The sequence below is a fragment of the Elaeis guineensis genome, chromosome 10 (assembly GCF_000442705.2).
Source record: "Elaeis guineensis isolate ETL-2024a chromosome 10, EG11, whole genome shotgun sequence".
In the NCBI taxonomy this organism is placed as follows: domain Eukaryota; kingdom Viridiplantae; phylum Streptophyta; class Magnoliopsida; order Arecales; family Arecaceae; genus Elaeis; species Elaeis guineensis.
In genome coordinates, this window is record NC_026002.2 from 15,531,853 (window position 1) to 15,551,274 (window position 19,422).

The window sequence follows — 19,422 nt, forward strand, 5'->3', positions numbered from 1 at the left end:
AGCATGTATGTGTCGCTGTTGATAGCCACCCATACATTTTTTGATGGTGGCCATCGGATGCTGTATAGTACTCTATAGCTCAAATCATGTATTGCAGAGGATCCTAAGTCGACTTTCTTTTAGAAGTGAGGTTTGCTAAAATACATATAAGTTCGACAAGAATAGCTGGATGATATATACTTGCTACTACGCTTGTTTCTTGCATGGGCCCTAGTTGCTAAAATACATATATCTTCTCAAATTTAGGGAGTAAATTAATATTCTCTTTCTTGAACCGGAGGGAACAAGAGTCGGAAATCAAGACATAAATCCACAATTTGCTGCACTCATGGATGATAATGCTACCTTGGTCATAATAACACATTATTCTTGCAGAGCAGCTCATTAGTTCGGATTCTCTCCCTTCAATACAACTAATTAGGGTGTAGCTCTTCATTAATTCTCAGTCTATTAATCATACTGGTGTTGATAAAAAATGCTCTCGCAACTCAAAGATCTACATCAAGGAGTCACCCACCTGGTGTGCATCAAGACAGCTGAGAAACTTTTCTTGAGGGATTTTTACAGTCACCATAGCAATATTCCTCAAGGTGGATTCCAGCATTCGCAGATGGGTGATGGAAATAGGCCATAACACAAATTGCAGGTGGGCCACATTAGCTATTCAATCATCAGTCCTTTATAGGCGATACCCACATGTATGGATGGCTAGGGCAGAAGTTGTAGCAGAACTGCATGTACAACGAGTTCTTACATTGATTGTAGTGGGACATGAGAGATAACGTAGGAAATATGAGTTTGAGCTGAATGCAGCTGGGTGCATGCCTGCAGGGTTTTAGGACAGCCAAGGCCAGGACCAGGAACCACACCAATAGAACTCTCTCTCTCTCTCTCTCTCTCTCTCTATATATATATATATATATATATATATCCTTGCCACCCCAACGTGGATCAACCACCGGCATGCTGCTCCCCATCCCCACCAAGTTGCCTTGTCTTGCATGAGCACCCTTCCACTTCTCAAGCTACCTTCCCCCATAAACAAATACCCAATCCCTCAAACGCTCACTTTAAGAAAACCCAACTCTCCTCTTAATCCTTAGTCTTCCCATGCCCATGTTCGCCTTGCGTGCAACCAAACCCTCCTCTCGGCTCTTGTTTGTCCATGCTGACCACATGGTCCCTCCTGCTCCCTTGTCCCAAATCCTAGTCAACCAATCCCACCTCCATGCCCCTTCTATATAAACCACCCTTAGGAACCATTGCAAGCTGCCTAGCTATCAGGTCATCGTTAGCTTGTGCCTGATCTAAGATCATCACCACCACCACCACCAACAACAACAACAATTATATCATGGCCGAGACCCGGATGGACTCCATCGCCCGGCCGACGAAGGGCGGCAAGGGGTTCGGCAGGCGGTGCGCATCACTTGTCAAGGAGCAGCGTGCCAGGATCTACATCCTGCGCCGCTGCGCCACGATGCTGCTTTGCTGGTACATCCATGGAGATGACTAGAGAGAGTATGGGGCTTGGGGTATGCATGCCACGATCTCCAACTATATACCATCCTATATACTATCCTTGACCTCTTTGGTTTGGCTGGCTAACAATGATAGCAGGCAGCTTATTAGAAACCCTATATACCATGGCCATGATATGGTTTTCTTGTTTCATCCTTTCATCGCCTATCCTTTGGTCTCTCTCTCTCTTTTTATCCGGTTCAGCGTTTGGTGGACTGGGTTTATGGATTTTGAGGAGGAGGGGGAGGTTTGTCACAGAGGTGATGAGAAGATTGCAGCATGGGTGGTTTTGCAGATGAGCGCTGATCTCCATGTTGTTGTAGGAGGGCTAAAATGTTTTGTTCTTCTTTTTAGATTGTGTTTTTGACGTGGAACGAAAGACTTCCATGTTATGACAGCGCAAAGATGTCTCTTAGTATATAGCTGAAGTTGTAATGTATAAATTGAATCTGGTTACCATTACTCTATTGTACTTACTAGCAATAAATGAATCCTTTCTCTCTTGAATCTCCTTGTATATATATATATATATTCCTTACATCCTCGAGTTCCCGATCGACTTTATAGCAGATTCGCAAGTTTCCTGCTACAAGGATAAATTAATTGATCGTGGTTATGATGATTAGTGGGTGCAAAGATTGCTAAAAGAGAAGTTGTTGTAACCTAGATGATCAGTCTAACCATCAAACACTCCAAGGAGAAGCCTTGGTGGACCCAAGCGACAAGAAAAGAGCACTGAAAATTTTCCTACACCGAGACAAATTGGTTGCAATCAGTATGCTTCAATGTTTGCCATGAGTAATTGAATCGATGTTTTCTTCTGTTATGAAGTGAGACAAAAATTGCGACAAAAATGAAAGAGAAGCTGGCAGACAGCTGGGCTGCAGAAAGCGACCACAGAAGAACATTTATTATTTATCAATGATTTCTAGTATGTATTTAAAGGAGAATAAAAATGATTGGAGTTTGACAAAGCCCACGCATGGAATCCACATGGACACACGTTCTACATTGGGATGTGGACACTCCACATCAATGCCAACTCAGTGTAGCTTGGAGATCCAGGGATGCAATTAATCTGCTAATCTAAGTTATCGGATGAAGCAAGCGGGTACAGTTTGATGGTTAGCCTAAGACAGTCTAAGAATACGGCCTAAAAGAGATTTTTTTCTTTTCTTTTCTTCCCAATCTGTCTTGGTTAAGTCTGAAGTTTCTTATTGTCATTGGCCAAGTGAGCTATTATTTGCTTCTATGAGCACATGACTAATGATGTTTAGAGAGTGATAATAATTTCACATGGGATAAGAAAGGGATCTCAATAGTGCTTATATATTCATGGATCATCCGACTACTAGTTTAACCTTTTATGTTGGACTTTAACATGGTATCAGAGCCCATCGTCCCTATCGTCTGCTGATCTTTCAATACTTTCACTTTTAATCTACTTGTCGTCCCTTTCTAGGTGTTTTCTCAGAAGGTTCCATCTATCCTTGGGAGCTATACATAAGAGGGGATTTAAGAAAATGGTAATAATCCCACATTGGACAGGGAAAAAGCATCTTAATAGTGCTTATATACTCATAGATCTATCTTTGTATAAACTTGAGTTTTTTTTGTTGGACCGTAACAATTTGCATGGCGTACTACAATTAATGTTTTGTTGTCATATGTATAATAGGTTTTCCATTTGATCGGTTGCATGGTCTAATTGAGAGATTGCTTTGGTTGCAGAATAAATTTTGGGAGTCCAGTATAATTGATTGGATAGATAAGTTTGGTGGTTATTTTGGTTGAAAGAATAAGTTGAGAGGATAAATAGTGATTTTGTTCCCTAGATAAAACCATCTTTCCACGTCCATTTGTGAAAAATGGTTAAGTATAATAAAGGTTGAATGTGGCTGCAACCACCTTAACCCATGCCCCTATTGTCTCCTTCGCCTCATGAAATTGTAGATAGGGTATGAATGAAATGCCCATATTATTGTTTATTTAACAATAACCAAGCATGAATATATATTTAAATGTGGTAGTATTAATTATGAAGCCTACCATATGTTGCGTCGGATCTGGTACCACATGGTGCAGCAGGAAGAAAGAAGAAACAAAATAAGAAACACTATACAAATACGTGGATCGGCCTCAAACCTACCTCCACGGAACATGTAAGCTTTACTATGAGAGAATAAAATAAAATCAATATAAGAGAAACTCACCACTCAATCCTTGTACAAGAGTCTCTTACTGAAAAATTCCAAAACCCTCAAAAAGCTCTCTGAAACCTCTCTTGAAGCCTTTCTACACATCCAAGACGTCATTAGCTCTTCAACGCAATAAACGACTCATCAATCAGAGCTATATAGGCTCTAAAATCTCAAAAATACTGTTTCAATAGGAATACAGAGTCCCAATCAAGTCTAGAACCATCCGTGACCGTCCGATCGTGATCGGCTAGCATCAGAGCCATTCGATCGTGCAAAACAGCCTTTGATCACGTCTGAATTTATCTTCAGCCGTCCGATCGTGACCGGCTGCGATCTGAACTGTCGGATCGTGCAAAAACACCCTTGGACCATGCATGGACCGCGTGTTCGGTCCACGTAGCCCCATGGACCGCCCAGCGCCTCGCAGTCTACGGTGGATCATGCAGGGTACTGGGCCTGGGTGCCTTGTGTGTGCGCTGGACTGGCCCGCGCACGCCTGTGCTGGGCAGCGCGCGCCTGCATGCGCGTGCATCTCTGTCGGGCTCGGTCACTCTGCCGTCGGCCTCCGTCAGCCCGCCGCCAACTCGTGACCATGCCACTGCTCCGAGCCTTTTTTCGTACGTATCTTCGTCGTTTGAACTCCATTTGGACTGACTCCGTTTGGGTCGTTCTTAGGCTCGTTGGACTTTGTTCGTCATTCTGGACCTCGCTGTGGGCTCAATGTAAACCGAATCTTGAGACGTATTTTCTAACAATCTCTACCTCGACTCGATATTTGACCTCCATCTATCTCTGAAAATCTGTGATCCGTCTCACGCCCATGCCCTGGGACATGCCTACTATCTCATAGATGGGTAAACATGGAAGTCGAGTCAGGCCGCTCGATCTCACCTCCATCGTGGGTTGTGTCCACTCTGATCAAAGATCTGCTTGGGGTATCATCCTGCGGCAATAGAAATCTCACTCTGTGACATCGTCTCTCGTCATTTCGGATCTTCCATCTAGTGCCTGATCCACCTCTACCTGGAGCTCTATCTTACTCTGGACTCCTGGCTCTTAAAGCTCCACCTTGCACTGGGCTCTTCCCTGCTCCTGAAGCTCTACCTCGCACTGGGCTCCTTACCAGATAGTAATGTCCTCTCATCCTCTTCTTCCCTTTCAGAACAATCACATCGCCATGCAACACCTTCAGGATTTCTCCACCAGCTACCATCTTGTAGCCTCTCGAATCCAGTCTACTCAGTGAGATAAGATTCCGTCTGAAATCGGATATATATCGGACCTCCCCCAATCTCCTCACTGCATCATCATGTGTCCTTCAACTGACTGTCCTGATACCTCTGATTGCACAGCTCAATCCATTCGGCAGATAAACAGTGCCCTCATTATTCTTCAGAGAGTCAAATTGCTCCTCTCTGCAACATACATGATAGGTGCATACATAATCTAAAATTCATTGCTGGAAAGAAGTAAATATCTCGTCAGATATCTCCAAAACATCATCCTGTGAGTCCCTACTGACCGTCGCTGCAGTAGCTCTCATTCGATCCCTGAGTTAAGGACAATCTCTGGCTAAATATCCTAATTCGTCATACCGGTAACATCTGGTCTTGCTCAAGTCTCTCATCCTGGACTTGGACTGCCCTCATCGTGTTCTCCTGTCGCTCTGTCTGTCACCTCCTGCTCCTCTAGAACCACTAAAGTTGAGCTGCCGCCTGAGCTTGAAGCTGGATTCTCCCTCTTGAGAACCTCGTTCTGAAGAATCACCACAGTAATTTCATCCATCTTGATGGTGCTCTTTCTCACTAGAAGAGCAGTCACCAAAGACTTATACGAAGGAGAAAGCGATGCTAGCAAGACCAGCGCTCTGATCTTCTCCTCAACTTTCTCATCAATGCTGAGGAGGTCGGTGAGAATCTTCTAGAAGTGGCTGAAATGCTCCTGCACGCTCTGTCCTTCAGTCATTTACAGCTGGTAGAACTATCTCCAGAGGAAGATGATATTAGTGAGAGACTTCGTCATGTACAATTCCTCGAGCTTCGACCACAGCATCGTCGGATAAGTCTTGCCAAATACATGGATCATCACCTCATCCGTTAGATACAAGCAGATCATACTCATCGCCTGCATCTGAAGCCGCCTCCAATCCTGCACCTCCATGGTAGTCGGTTTCTCCTCACATAAGAGAGCATCGATCAACCCTTACTGGATGAGCATGTCTTTCACCCTCATCTGTCATAAAGAGAAATTACTCTTTCCATCAAATCTGTTGATCTCCATCTTGATTATGCTTGTCTTCTCCATCTTCTATCTCGATCACCACCGCTGTAATCTATGCTCTGGTACCATCTTGCTCTGATACCAATTATTGCGCAAGATCCGATACCACATGATACAGCAGGAAGAAAGAAGAAATAAAATAAGAAACACAATACAAATACGTAGATCGGTCTCAAGCCTACCTTCATGGGGCGTGCAAACTTTACTATAAAAGAATAAAACAAAATCAATATAAGAGGAACTCATCATTCAACTCTTGTACAAGAGTCTTTCACTGAAAAATCCCAAAATCCTTACAAAAGTTCTCTGAAATCTTTCTTGAAGCTTTCTGCACCTCCAGAATGTCACCAGCTCTCCAACACAATAAACGGCTTATCAATCGAAACTATATAAGCTCCAGAATCTCAAAAATATTGTTTCAGTAGGAATACAGTCTTAATCAAATCTAGAACCATCCATAGCCATCCGATCGTGATCGACTCGCACCAAAGCCATCCGATCGTACAAAATAGCCTTTGATCATGCCTGTTCATGTTCGGATTCGTCTTCAACCATCCGATCATGATCGGTTGTGATTTGAACTGTCGGATCGTGCAAAAACACCTCTGGACCGTACGTGGACCACGTGTTCGGTCCACGTGGCCCCATAGACCGCCCAGTGCCTCACAGTCCACGATGGACCGCGCAAGGTACTGGGCTTGGGTGCCTTGCATGCATGCTAGGCCGGCCCGTGAGTGCACTCGCGTGCCTGCGTGCATGCGCATCTCCATTGGGCCCAGCCGCTCCGCCGCCGGCTGTCGCTGCCTCGTGCACTGTGCTACCGCTCCGAGCCTTCTTTCATACGTATCTTCACTATCTGAACTCCGTTTGGACTGTTTTTGGACTCGTTGGACTTCGTTCGTCATCCTAGACCTCACTGTGGGCTCAATATGGACTGAATCTTGAGATATATTTTTTAACACCATACACACCCTCCAACTCAAGAAACATAATTTTAGTGACAGCGGAAGCTCCACTAAAAGCCAAAGCTTTGCTACGAAAGGTTTTGGTGATTGGCATTTTTGTCGTCGCAAGATTATCCACAAAACCTTTATAATGACAAAATAAATGTCATCAATAAAACTTCAAAGTTGATGCGGCAGTATTTTGTCATCTCAAAATATGCCTGTTCTCGTGATAGAAATCTTATGACCAAGAGGAGTGTGGGTGTCTATATATATATATATATATATATATATATATATATGTATGAATTTTACTATGATGTTTTAAAAAATATTTTAATATTTTATTTATTTTTGATTGTTGGGTTAAATATGGATCACTCATATTTTAATCAGTTAAAGTGCTAATGTATAAGGTTAGTACGATAAATATATTAAAGATTAAAATTATTTTAATATTAAATTGATGGTAGTTTTGTAAATATCTGTAATTGAAGGTGGAGGAGCCATCATGGGTAGGAGGGGAGGGGTGGCGCATGGGGGGTAGAGACGTAGAGAAGCTGCAATCCTCCGCAGGTGCTATGTGGGGGATCAAGGTTGGAGGAGCCGTTGATGCCTGGTGGTGGGATGGGGGGCGTCGGCATGGAGAGCTGCAGAGGGGGACCAGGGCCGGGGGGTAGGGGCGATGGAGGATCGAGGGTGGAGGAGCCACCAGCGCTTGGACAGGGGGTGGCGGTGGGTGGGAACGTGGGCGGGTGGTGAAGAGAAGTCATGAGCGAATGGTGCAGAGAAGTCGTGAGCGTCACAGGAGGGTAGAGGGGAGGGGAATAAGGGCGGAGGACCCGCGGGCACTGTGGGAAGGGAGAGGAAACCACCTGCACTGGGTCGGGGGGCGTGCGACCAAGGGCGGGAGGACTCGTGGGTGTAGGGCATTGCGAAGAAGCTGCCGGCAGAGGGAGGAAGATGGAGGAGCAGGTGGGGGGTCCGGACGAGTGGTAGTGGGGCATGGAGAAGCCACACATAAAAGGGTGCGGAGGAGAAAAAAGAAAAAAAATTATTTTTAAAATAATAATATATATATAATAATAATATATAATATTTTAAATATTTTTTATAATATAATATTATAAAAAAATATCATAGTAATATATATATATATATATATATATATATATATATATATATATATATATATATATATATATATATATATATATATATAAAATATGCATCTACGTAGCTCGGTATCATAGGGTGTATAAATTGGTGACAATGTATTCGTAACAAAGCCTGTCAGTCGTCACAACAAAAGTCACAAAAATCTTTTTTTTTTTGTTTTTTTTGGCTACATGACATGTTGCCAAAAAATAGGCGGCCTCCAACACCAGAGAAATGGCTATGTCATCTAACAAGGATTTATTCCTTGTCAGGGTACAAGCCTATTCCTTAACTTCAATTTTGGTGTCTTTTTATTTTTATTATTTTATTATTTTTATTTTTTGGCCACAAGACATGTTGCCAAAAAATAGGCGGCCTCCAACACCAGAGTAATGGCTGCGTCATCTAACAAGGATTTATTCCTTGTCAGGGAACAAGCCTATTCCTTAACTTCAATTTTGGTGTTTGTTAGGAAAACCATCGAATAAATAGCTGATTTCGTGTTTATAATCCCGACCAAACATAGTCTAATTATCTATCTTTACTGGCTTAAACACATGCAATGGACCTTAGTTTAATGAGACCTATCAAAATCCTTAACCGGCCGGTAGATAAGCACCATGTCTTACATAAAATATGATATGGATGAATGGATCCAGACACGCATTCTGCATTTTCCTTGTATTCATTTGTGTAACAGTCTATCTTTATTTTTCAAGTTGTATAGCTGGAAAGAGATTTTTTTAACTTATCCCTCCATGATGGTCATAGCAATAAGTTTAGTCACTTTTGGTCAAGTGGATCCCTACCTTATCCACCATAAGCTTCCCAACATATCTTGATTGCATATAATAAACACCTATACAGTGAGATATGGTGGAAACAATCAATAAAACAGGAGGGTGGAGAAGTGATTGGAGCTAAGAATTTTCCCATACAATTATTTAAAAACTAACTCTCAAACTTAACTAATACTAAATTGAAAAATTCAAAAAATAATAATAATCATAAAATATGAAATGAGTGTAAGATTAGTGTAGTCCTACTAGAACGGTTTTTGAAAAACAATATAACAAGAGGTTGTAAAGATTTGAACCTCAAACTTTTTGATGGCCAACCGCTACCTTAACCAATAGGGCATGATTCTTAATTGAAAGGGGAAAAAAAAAAGAACAATATAAATAATAAGCATTATTCGCAATTGAATCCAGATAATCGAGAGAAGAATACAAGTGAACATGTGAAACCTATATGAAGATTCGAACAAAGACTTGGAGATCATGCATGTGGTTGACTTTTAGAAATACAATCTTGGCTATGGTCACTTGTAAATGAAATGAGAGCTTTCGTATGACTCTCTATGCATGATGACAAATAGTGAAGATTGTTTAAAAGTGCCATTTATGGGAACATGTTATACAAGAATGCAACGCTAAGATATTCTTTTGAATCTCTCAGATGTGAGGACAATATGTTTGGTATAGTATCATAGCTAAGATTCAAATTCTCCAATGTGAGATTATATAACATTTCATTAAAAGAGACAGAGAGAGAGATATATATAATGTCAAAGATTTGTGAACATTGGGAAGGATTTCCTTGGCACATTTTAGTTTGTGAAAGTGACAATAATTTTTCTACAAAAACAAAAAAAAAAAAGAGAATAATTTTGGTGTCCAGCCTAATGGGTGCAGGGTTACACAATAATTTTGTTGTCCAACCCAATGGGTACAAGGTTACAACATAGGCTATCCCACCATACTCCATGATTCATCTGGAGTAGTGCAGCCCCATGCTCAATCATTCAAAACTGCAGAGCACTAACAGGACATAACCTTGTTGGCCTAAAAGGATGCCAACTCTGAAAATACTAAAAAATGGATGAAGAATTGGATGGCCATGGATACAAAGTGAGAACATGACAACATTTTTCCTGAAGTTAGGAGACCCCTGAAGCACTCCACTCCACTGAAAAGCCTGAAGAGATTCTTGTGTATTCCCATGAGAAGTGGGAGACGGAAATAAGTGGAAGTGGTTGAGAGGTCCTTGTCATGAGACGAGCCTTTCCTTCTTCAACCCCATCCTTTCCCGTCCTCCCCTGATCTCAAGGCAATAATAAATGGACCTTCTCTGGGCCCCAACTTGCTGCCACATTGTTATAATAAAAAGATTCTTCCATATCAGAGTGTAATAACTACGTTACCAGCAGAAGGACATGCAGAGTGCATGATGGCATCGATTGATGATGGAATCTATCAGCTTATCACTGTGGGTGAAGTCTGGGATTTTCCATTCCCTCGTGAATTCCTTAATGGCATCGCATCTCAATTTTTTATTTTTGAAAGAGCTGATAAGTGGCCGAGATCGCTTGGGAGATAGTATAGTCTCGATATGTTTTAAATTATTAACCGTTTGCCCCGCGATCGGAACCAGAATTAAAATTTAAAATAAATTAAAATTAAAATAATTATATTTTTTAATATATTTGATTCACCATCAAAATCGAAATTAGAATATGATTGAGATTCGAACATTAGAAAAAAGAAGTGATTGAATTTTGAAGAATTGAGGCATCATTCTCATTCTCCTTTAGAATCGACGTGAGAATGATACGAAACTTCCTCCAACTAAACAGCTGGGATATAAGTCATTTATTCTCATTTCCATTCTAAAATTCAACTTTCTCGAAACAAACATACCCTGTGTTTAGCAAAAAAATGTTTGTGACTGCCTCCATAATATAGATTGGATCTCTTGTGCTGGGGTTTAGCAAAGGATTGGCACATGATTATTGTGAAGGGTATCCAATACTTCCATAAATCACTTGAATATTGCATGAATCATTTGCGCTAGCCATTTCGATGCATGACCTCATTTACATTTGATGTGAGAAACACACAAAAATTCAAAAATCCTAATGTTGTTCCGTCCAATTTGGAAAATACTTACAGGGGGTTTGTAAATATATGGGTTCTGTAATGTTGTTCTAATAGTAGTATTGTTCTCTCTTCTGCATTTGCCCACCATTGTACCAAAAAAAGAGAAGGGTTGAATTTGGAAAACCGAGCTAAGTTAAATTGATATAGTGATGCTATTTAACCGATTTGCAATGATACAATGGTCAATATCAATCGAGACCAGCAATCCTGGAATGTGTAATACACGTGCATCCACAAAATGCGGGCTTGATACGGAGATCCTCTCAAATCACTTACATCTACAGTTACGTAAGAATCATTTGGATTAGAGAGATAATAGAAAACAGACAAACTGAAAAAAAAGTAGTGGGATGTGGAGTTGATGAGGGAGAGAGCTTCCAAGCCATTCAAATTTGAATTTAGTTGAGGAATTGATAAAAGGAAGAGATCATGGTAATCTGCGTGTTGACAAATAGAAAGATAAAATTTAAAATATATTATTTAATATTTACTGAAAATACTATTGTTGGTGTGATTTTTAAAAATGCTATGAAAATATTTTGATTGGTTAATTTGATAAATAGAATATATGCAGCACATTTCTCTCATATTTTACAATATATAATATAGATAACAAGATCAAGTTAATGCATGCATTGTTCATAAAGTAATTGAATTTTAATTTTGATACAAACCAATATCTCAAGTAAAGCTGAAAACCATGGTCGAAAGGGCAGCCTAAATTAAATGGAATGCATATGTATGCCAGCTCTGAAATCCCAGTGGCCGTAGTATCCTGCGGTATCAGAGGATCAGGGAGCCCGAACCTTCTCTTTCTTAAAAATTTTCTAAGGTCAAGCCTCCATATCTTGAGAAATTATACTTTACACTGTGTGCACCATGTGGCTATGCATATAGATAATCATAGCTGCTCATTTCTGTTGCGGTGCACCGAGATGAGCGCTTGATGAATGAGGACTATAGGAACAAATAGCTATGATTGGCTGTGTGCACGGCCACATGGTTCATGCAGTGTAGAGAATAATTTCTTTTGTATATTGCCCGTATACAAGCCTACCTAGATGAAGTCCATAGTTCTGACTCATTGCAAGCTCACATTTAGGTGGAAAGTTTGGATGATGTTCAATTTGGTAGTGGACTAAAAAGGCGAAGTGTAAATCATGGGCCGTCTTTGATTGACAAGATGACACTAAACACGGAACCCAACTCTTAGATAAAACCTTTCTATAGGCATTATGACATCTAGATCAAATCTTTTGGCAGGAGATCTTATTGAGACAGAGGAGTTCTTGAAGTGAGAAGAAGAGAGAAAAATTGGAAGAGATCATTGATCAAGTGGAACCATCCATGATGATTTCTAGAAATAATAAAAATCAATTTAACCACAAATGACAATGAATGTTTTATATATACCTCAAGAAAAAGAAAGATGGTAGGATATAGTCTTAAACATGAAATATACTTAAAATATTTATCGTAACCTGTCTATATATATTATGAGATCAAATAAATTGCATTTAAATGCAGTATGATATGTTTCTTTTACAAAAAGAGAGTGTGTGGAAGAAGAGATGCAGTGGTTGAAAACGGAGGTGTTGTGGCATGAAATGCATGCTTCATATAGCATCATCCTCCCATGAAGCTCCCGCCACTATTTCTTTTCTTCAGTATCTTTTGTTCGTTCATTTATGTTACTTGTAATTCCTTGTTATTTTTTTTGTAGATTTAGTCCGTGATTGGATAGTCACCACCACAGAAGGTAAGGTTTGTCATACTGGTCAATACCATACCATATTGTACCGATATACAATCTTGGACTATATTGACACTTGGTATGCCTCATTGTCTCATACCATATCATAATACTATAATAGAATGGTGCTGATATTGGGTTCCATATCGAGAAGGTGAACCTGGGGAGTTACATTTGGAAAGTGATGCACAAAGGAACCTCCTTTCCGCCATCTGCTAGCTGCTCTAGTCTAGAGGTTGGTGTTTATCCATTTTTTTTATTCCATTTCATAAAAAACTTGCATCAGTTTTGTTGGGATCAACAGAAATGTTTTTTTTTTGTTTCATTTTTACTTGGTTAGCTACTTGCTATTTGGCTTTGATGTTTGTTAGAGAAGAAAGGGAAGGAGTTATTGGATGGACAGGTCATGTCACTCATATCAATGTCAATTCTGTCCCACTGGATCATATCACCCAATTTTCAGCATGTAGAAACAAAACTCTGGATCATATCACCCACTGGATCATTATTGTTATGAATCTTATCGATTCACTTAACGTGTGAGTGGGAGAGTCATCTCTTTTTCTTGGTTATTTATTCATATGATATGTTGATTTTTGACAGGATGATGGTTCCACCATAGAATAAGACCATACGAATCCACATCAACTAATTTTCTGATTCTATAATGGGAGGCTGGGCAATACGACATATTTAAATTGATATTAGATATTTAGGGCAATTGAGACTTGATATCCATCCATAAGGACTATAATATAAGATTGAACTCTTATGTTCTTTGTAAAACTTGCAGACTTAGAGCTAAGTTTGATTCTATGGTGGAATCAAAATCAAGTTACTTATTTTCTGTGTTGATTTTTGATTTTGTGGCGTGTTTGAGTCCCACTTATGCTGGAGAGGATCTCGAGTATTTATATAGCACTAAGGAACCCAAATAATACCTTATAACTTGTCTTTTGGGCGATGTCCTGGGTCATTACGCAAATTGAAACAAAAGAATTCACTTTGAAACTTCTGGCACGTCCAAAAAAACATGGATAAAAGATTATCTTGAGGAAAAGTTAAGCATGCCTCTCATACTTGTGATAGAAAGACATCTACTGAGGAAGAGGATGCTGAATTTTCTCCCTCATTTCCAATTTTCTAGATCCATCCATGTTTATTAACATAAGAGTATCAGATTCACAGATGCCCTCACCATGATTGGTTCTTGCATCTGTTAAGAGGGCTTTTCTCGCTCGTTTTAGCTGCCAAACTGGAAACAACCTCAATCAAGAATAACATTGATTGAATGTTTTGTTAACCCTTGGATAATTTGTTTTCTCTTTGAATTTCATACGATGGATTTTTCAACCCCCAATTGGTCTAATATATAATCGATTTTATGATCATGTTTTCCCAGATAATAGATTTTGTTTATTTGAGTGTTTACGATAGTTAAGTGATAACAAATGGTCAAGCTGCAAGTGCTTGTGATCAACATATACCTGCTGTTGTGAGTGAATTAATGTGGAATGCAGGATGCAGCTTCTAAGAGTCATCCAAAACTACAGCATCTTTCTCACAGAAATCAATTCGTGATTCAGCTGTAAATTGTTGAGGTTGGGATTCCATCATGTCTTTCCTGTAATAAATGTACTGATCCAGCTATAGTAATTAATTCATGGTAGTCGCTAACTTAAGATCAAGATTATAGGTAGTCAATGGGCTAGCAAGTTTTCTGGTCCATAGGAGCACAATATCTGTTCTTAAATTATGGTATATAAGTTCTTCACCTTTAACTTGAGTCATGTTATTCAGTCTGCATATTCTGTTCTCCTTTTCATAAAAGGTTAAGGACCTAAACTGCCACTGACATCACTGGGCAGCAAGGTTTACTGTTCCGATCGATACCATACCATATGGTGTACGCAGTCTCATACCATACTAATATTCGGTACATCTTGCCATCTCATACGGTACCGCAAACTCACATTATAACAGAATAGTATTGGCATGGGATCTAGCATGGGGACGGCGAACCTTGTTGTGCAGGTTTAAAAATTACAGAGGTAGCTTCAGGAAGAGATGGATCTGCATGTGGCTTTAGCAATTGTTGTTGTGCATAATGCTGCCCCTTTATTGAACCTCCTTCTTGCTTCCAGCTGATAAGGTAACATTTTATTTACTGGCCCTCCTTTTTATGTTCTTCTTTCATTGATTTTTTTTTTTTTTTTTCCATTGTAGAGAGTAAGTACTTATGGTTATGTTTAGGCTCAGGAGCTAATAGCTATCATTGTCCTGCATATTCATCTTTGTCATGAGAGGAATGAGAGACGCTTTGCTGAATCCCATCTAGGATGTTTACCATCACCATCACTGGAACAAACATGTTCAATTCTGGTTATATTTGGAAGGAGTATATGACACTCTCTCAGGCTTTCTTGCTTTACATCTCTTCTGTAGGTGTCATTCAGATATTTCTGGTTCTGATTGTTGATGGTTAATTAGTGTCCCTGCTCAGCACATTGCTTCCTTGAGAGTTTCAAAGTTTGATCGAAGTCAGATATCTCGATAATTTCATAGAGATGTCTCGTTTTGAAATACCCGCAATGATATTGTCTTTATATATCTTTTCATGCCACTCAATCTCTAGTTGTCTTCCAGCATTAGGTAATCATTTATTTGGAAAGCACATGTCAACAATTTATTGGGTACGTGCCATTTTTTTTGGTTGACAGTATTGTTCCTCATCTTGAATCTATTTGGAAACTGGCTTAACACTTAATTCTATATTAACTAGCATAGTTCATGAGAAAGCATGCTTGCAATAACCCCCCCTTTTTTTTTTTTGACTCTGAGAGATTTTACATGCTTGCATCCTTTTTTCTTTTGTCTACACTTCTTTTGGAGCAAGTGGAAAAAGTGAATCCAGCTCATATCAGTCGCAATGAGAGGCTGGCATTTTGGATCAACTTGTATGTTGCCATGTATGTCTAGTACCAGCAATATCTCCCTTCCACTTTTGCCAGTTAAAGTTTGATGGGGTGGAAGTGGTCATTATGATGAAGAAGAAGCATATCGCTAATTTAGACTATGGAAATGAAGGTTCTAAGTATTGACCCATACTGGCCAGTATGAGGCACATGATGTTAACTCAGCATGGTATTGGCACATTATGGGGGACACAGTATGCCCCTGTATCAACACATAACAGTGCAACTACAATAGTGTACCATGGGTCGATACAGGGGCATCATACCACATCAACCCATACTAGTACAGGTTCTGGTGGTAATTAAGACATAAAACATTGATAATTATTGACAAAGAATTCGATATATAAGTCCACTTCAACAAGCAACCAAATATCAAGAATTTATTTTCCTGGTTGATATTTGTATGAAATCCTTCAAGAAAATCTGCTTTCCAGAACGTGGAGAACTAACTAAATGTGTTTATTGTGCTTATTTGACAATCAAACATTTTGTTTATATACGGTTCTATCCTTGAGCATGTCTGCTGTTTTAAGATCTTCGAGGAACAGATATATGGACCCACAATTGTGCTAACCCTTGGGCCATAAAAATGCTTCATCCTTTGGCATCTGTGTCTGTGTGCAAAATCCAAAAGAAATGTACTGTATGCTAGAATGGCCACTCCAATGCAAGCAATCTGGAATTGAAAAATTTCTCTCACTATGAACTGAAAAAATTTCTCATATGGTGAACTGAAAATCTCCCACCTGGTATGTCATTGTCAAAGCCCGGGCCCACCACTGTAACTTGCCCCATTTTCTATCCTTCTCTAAGCTGTAAGGACCTCACTCATCTAAATTCTTTATTAAGTCTTTTAGCTATTAAATAGAAAGGTGGTAGCTCAGTGAAATGGACTTTTGCCTTCCAACCAACTGATTCGGATTCGAGTTATGGTGGATACAGTGGTTTTGATTAAATATTGAGATAATAATGAATGGAAGTGAGTTATTCCAAAAGGCCTGCACACAGGATCTGGAAGGGGCATCTGATCCACCTGCCTATGGTGGTGTTGAGGTGGTGCCTGCTGCCTCCCTTTCCATTCAAAAAGAATGTTGCACAAATTTTATGAAATGCGAAGCTAATTCTCCCTTCTATTTGATTATGCCCGACTTGTTACTTGCTGATCAAACTGTCTCTCCCTTTTCATAAATCTAAAAATCTCATTCGCATTTGATGCCAGAATGATGTTACACCTGCATAAAGTGGCTCTGTTCAACCGTAAAAGTTGCTTATCCTTATTTTTTGGCAACATCATATTCGCACTATGCACTTTGCTGTCATTTATGGCTGGTTGGTGTAAGCCAATGCTCCTGTCATTTGCTTTTAGTGAAGTTGTTGAATGGCCTTGATTGCTTTCAAGGATGTGTAGAAACTCATGTCATTCCAAATCTGTCAGGCATATTTAGCGCATGAAGTTCCTAGAAGTGATATCAAGCTTTTTCTGTAACGCAGGTTTGACTTAATGATTTTCTATTCTCTCCCCACTCTGGTTTGCAGAATATATTGATACAATACCATGAGGCAGCATATATCTTACACCGTAGGTGGCCAGTCATTGAGTGCAGCTGACACTGAATTTGTCGTCCTAAAGATGAAACCTCCACCATATCACCCACGGCTAGTATGCCTTTCCAAGATTTGCCGTACCGATCCCATGCTGTATCAAATGTATTATGGTATACCGGTACCGAATCGATATGTAGTTTCATATGGTACCGACAACTAATATGCCTCGCCATCTCGTATTATATGGACTATCAACACTATAATAAGATGATACCAGTTCACAAATCTTGATGCATTCTGTCTTTAAATTGTTAGGTCCTATTTCCATTCTTAGCTTTGATTTTAGCGCTTCATAAGTTCTTGAGAAGCACAGAAAATATTCCATTGGCAACCCTAGCCTCCGGCGGTACTCGCCCTTAGCTGCGGGATGCATGCTTCACCTGCAGTAGGATAATTTATATCCAAATGTAATGATGATGGACTTCTGTTCGTGTTGGGTATCAATATTTTTGCTTTGAATTCCCACAAGATTTGAGGAAACAATTCCTGGAATATAGAAATATTTGACTTTGTACCCCATGCTTTTGTTCTTGAACCTTTAGCTCTTTGGGGCATTCAGATTAAGACGAGGATTGTATTTAGTAAGTTTATTTAGTGGGTTTTCCAATAAAAAGATTTTCTGGTGATTTATTTTGATAATGTTCCTTAAATGTTCTGAATTTGAAACATTGTTAATTTTACCCCGTCAGGACCTCCAAAATGATTTTACTGTTCTTTTGTGTATAATCCAGACTCTTGCCAAAATGGTTTCCACCAGTGAGATTATCCTTCTGAATTGATTTACGTTTAAGAAAACCTTTGTGTTACTAATAAAACCTGAGCTAGTCAGCACGTTCAATTATGTAATGATTTTTCCTTTCTCAGAGTTAATGATCTAATTCTATTTCAATGCAGGTAAAATTCCTCACAGCAGATAATGCTCATGATGAACTAAAGACTCGACGAGGGACTACATCCGAGTGTCGATAGGCTTAAGTGATAGACCAAAACTGCTAGTCCCAAAGTTACTGTATTGTTTGCTAAGGGTGCTGTGGTGGATTCTTTGCTGGTAGACTGGATATGTCACTACCTTACCCCTGACCAAGTAACTGTTGTTCAGGATTCCACATCACAGAGGAATGGTGTTGGGAGTTTTTGCATCATCCTGTTTGATTCAAGGTTTCAGTATGTTTTCATGCCCGACAGCAAACTGACACATGAAAGAATTGATGCTGGAAGATCGGAGAAGAGCAATATGTAAAGGTGGTTCAGTTAATGAGAAGTCCCCACATTGTAGATGAGTTGTAAATGCTTAGGTGTGCAACAATTACAGAAGGCAAAACCTGTGTTTAGCTACGTGATATTTCCCTGCTGAAAAGAATAATCTGCTGGGCTACAGGGGTATGCAAACTACGTTGGAAGAGTTTCTTCACGAGCGCTTGGTTTGATACACTTCAATCTAACAAATGATTGAAGTCATCTTGTAGCTTTTTTTTGTTGCTTATATGCATCTAAACTTGACAATTGACACTTGGTATTTGTTGTAAAATAATTGACTCATGGAGCCTTTGCATCTAATAAAGAGCTTCATAAAATATATAATGCAAAAACTCTTAACCCTTGCATTGGGAAGAAACAGGTTATTGTTTTCCCCTTTCATTCTTCTTCAGTAAATTACATGCTCTTAGTTTCATCATTTTTTTTTATTACATTTTTGTGTGTGATGAAATGCTATTGTAATACCATCATCTGTGTTAGAACCAAGGACCTTTCCCACTGCAAGCACCAAGGGGAGGGAAACCAACCAGTGGACTCGAAGTCCTGTTGGTTTTAGATTCATCAGCTTACTTAACAGTTTTAATCTATTTTTCTTCATACTTTTAATCCCTTTGATGGTGCTGCATGTGAGTAGTTTAGTTGATAAGGGTGTTTATGATGATCATTATCAGTAGTTTGCTGCTTGTGATAGAATGAGATGCCTAAAACATGCATTCTATCATGGAGAAAGCTATTTTCATGCAGACTAGGTAACAGGCTCACAGTATTATTTATACACTGAGATAC

The 19,422-nt window shown here is 39.5% G+C and overlaps 1 protein-coding gene and 1 pseudogene across 1 annotated transcript; both read left to right on the top strand.

The window, feature by feature from the left end:
- The first annotated feature begins 1,197 nt into the window (after positions 1–1,197).
- Positions 1,198–2,038, top strand: LOC109506352 (small polypeptide DEVIL 19-like). Its single transcript, XM_019853283.3, has one exon. It carries the CDS (start codon positions 1,355–1,357, stop codon positions 1,514–1,516), a length of 162 nt encoding a protein of 53 aa, XP_019708842.1. The 5' UTR covers positions 1,198–1,354; the 3' UTR covers positions 1,517–2,038.
- Positions 2,039–7,725: 5,687 nt separating this feature from the next.
- LOC105053313 (uncharacterized) lies at positions 7,726–18,882 on the top strand (annotated as a pseudogene).
- The last annotated feature ends 540 nt before the right edge of the window (positions 18,883–19,422 follow it).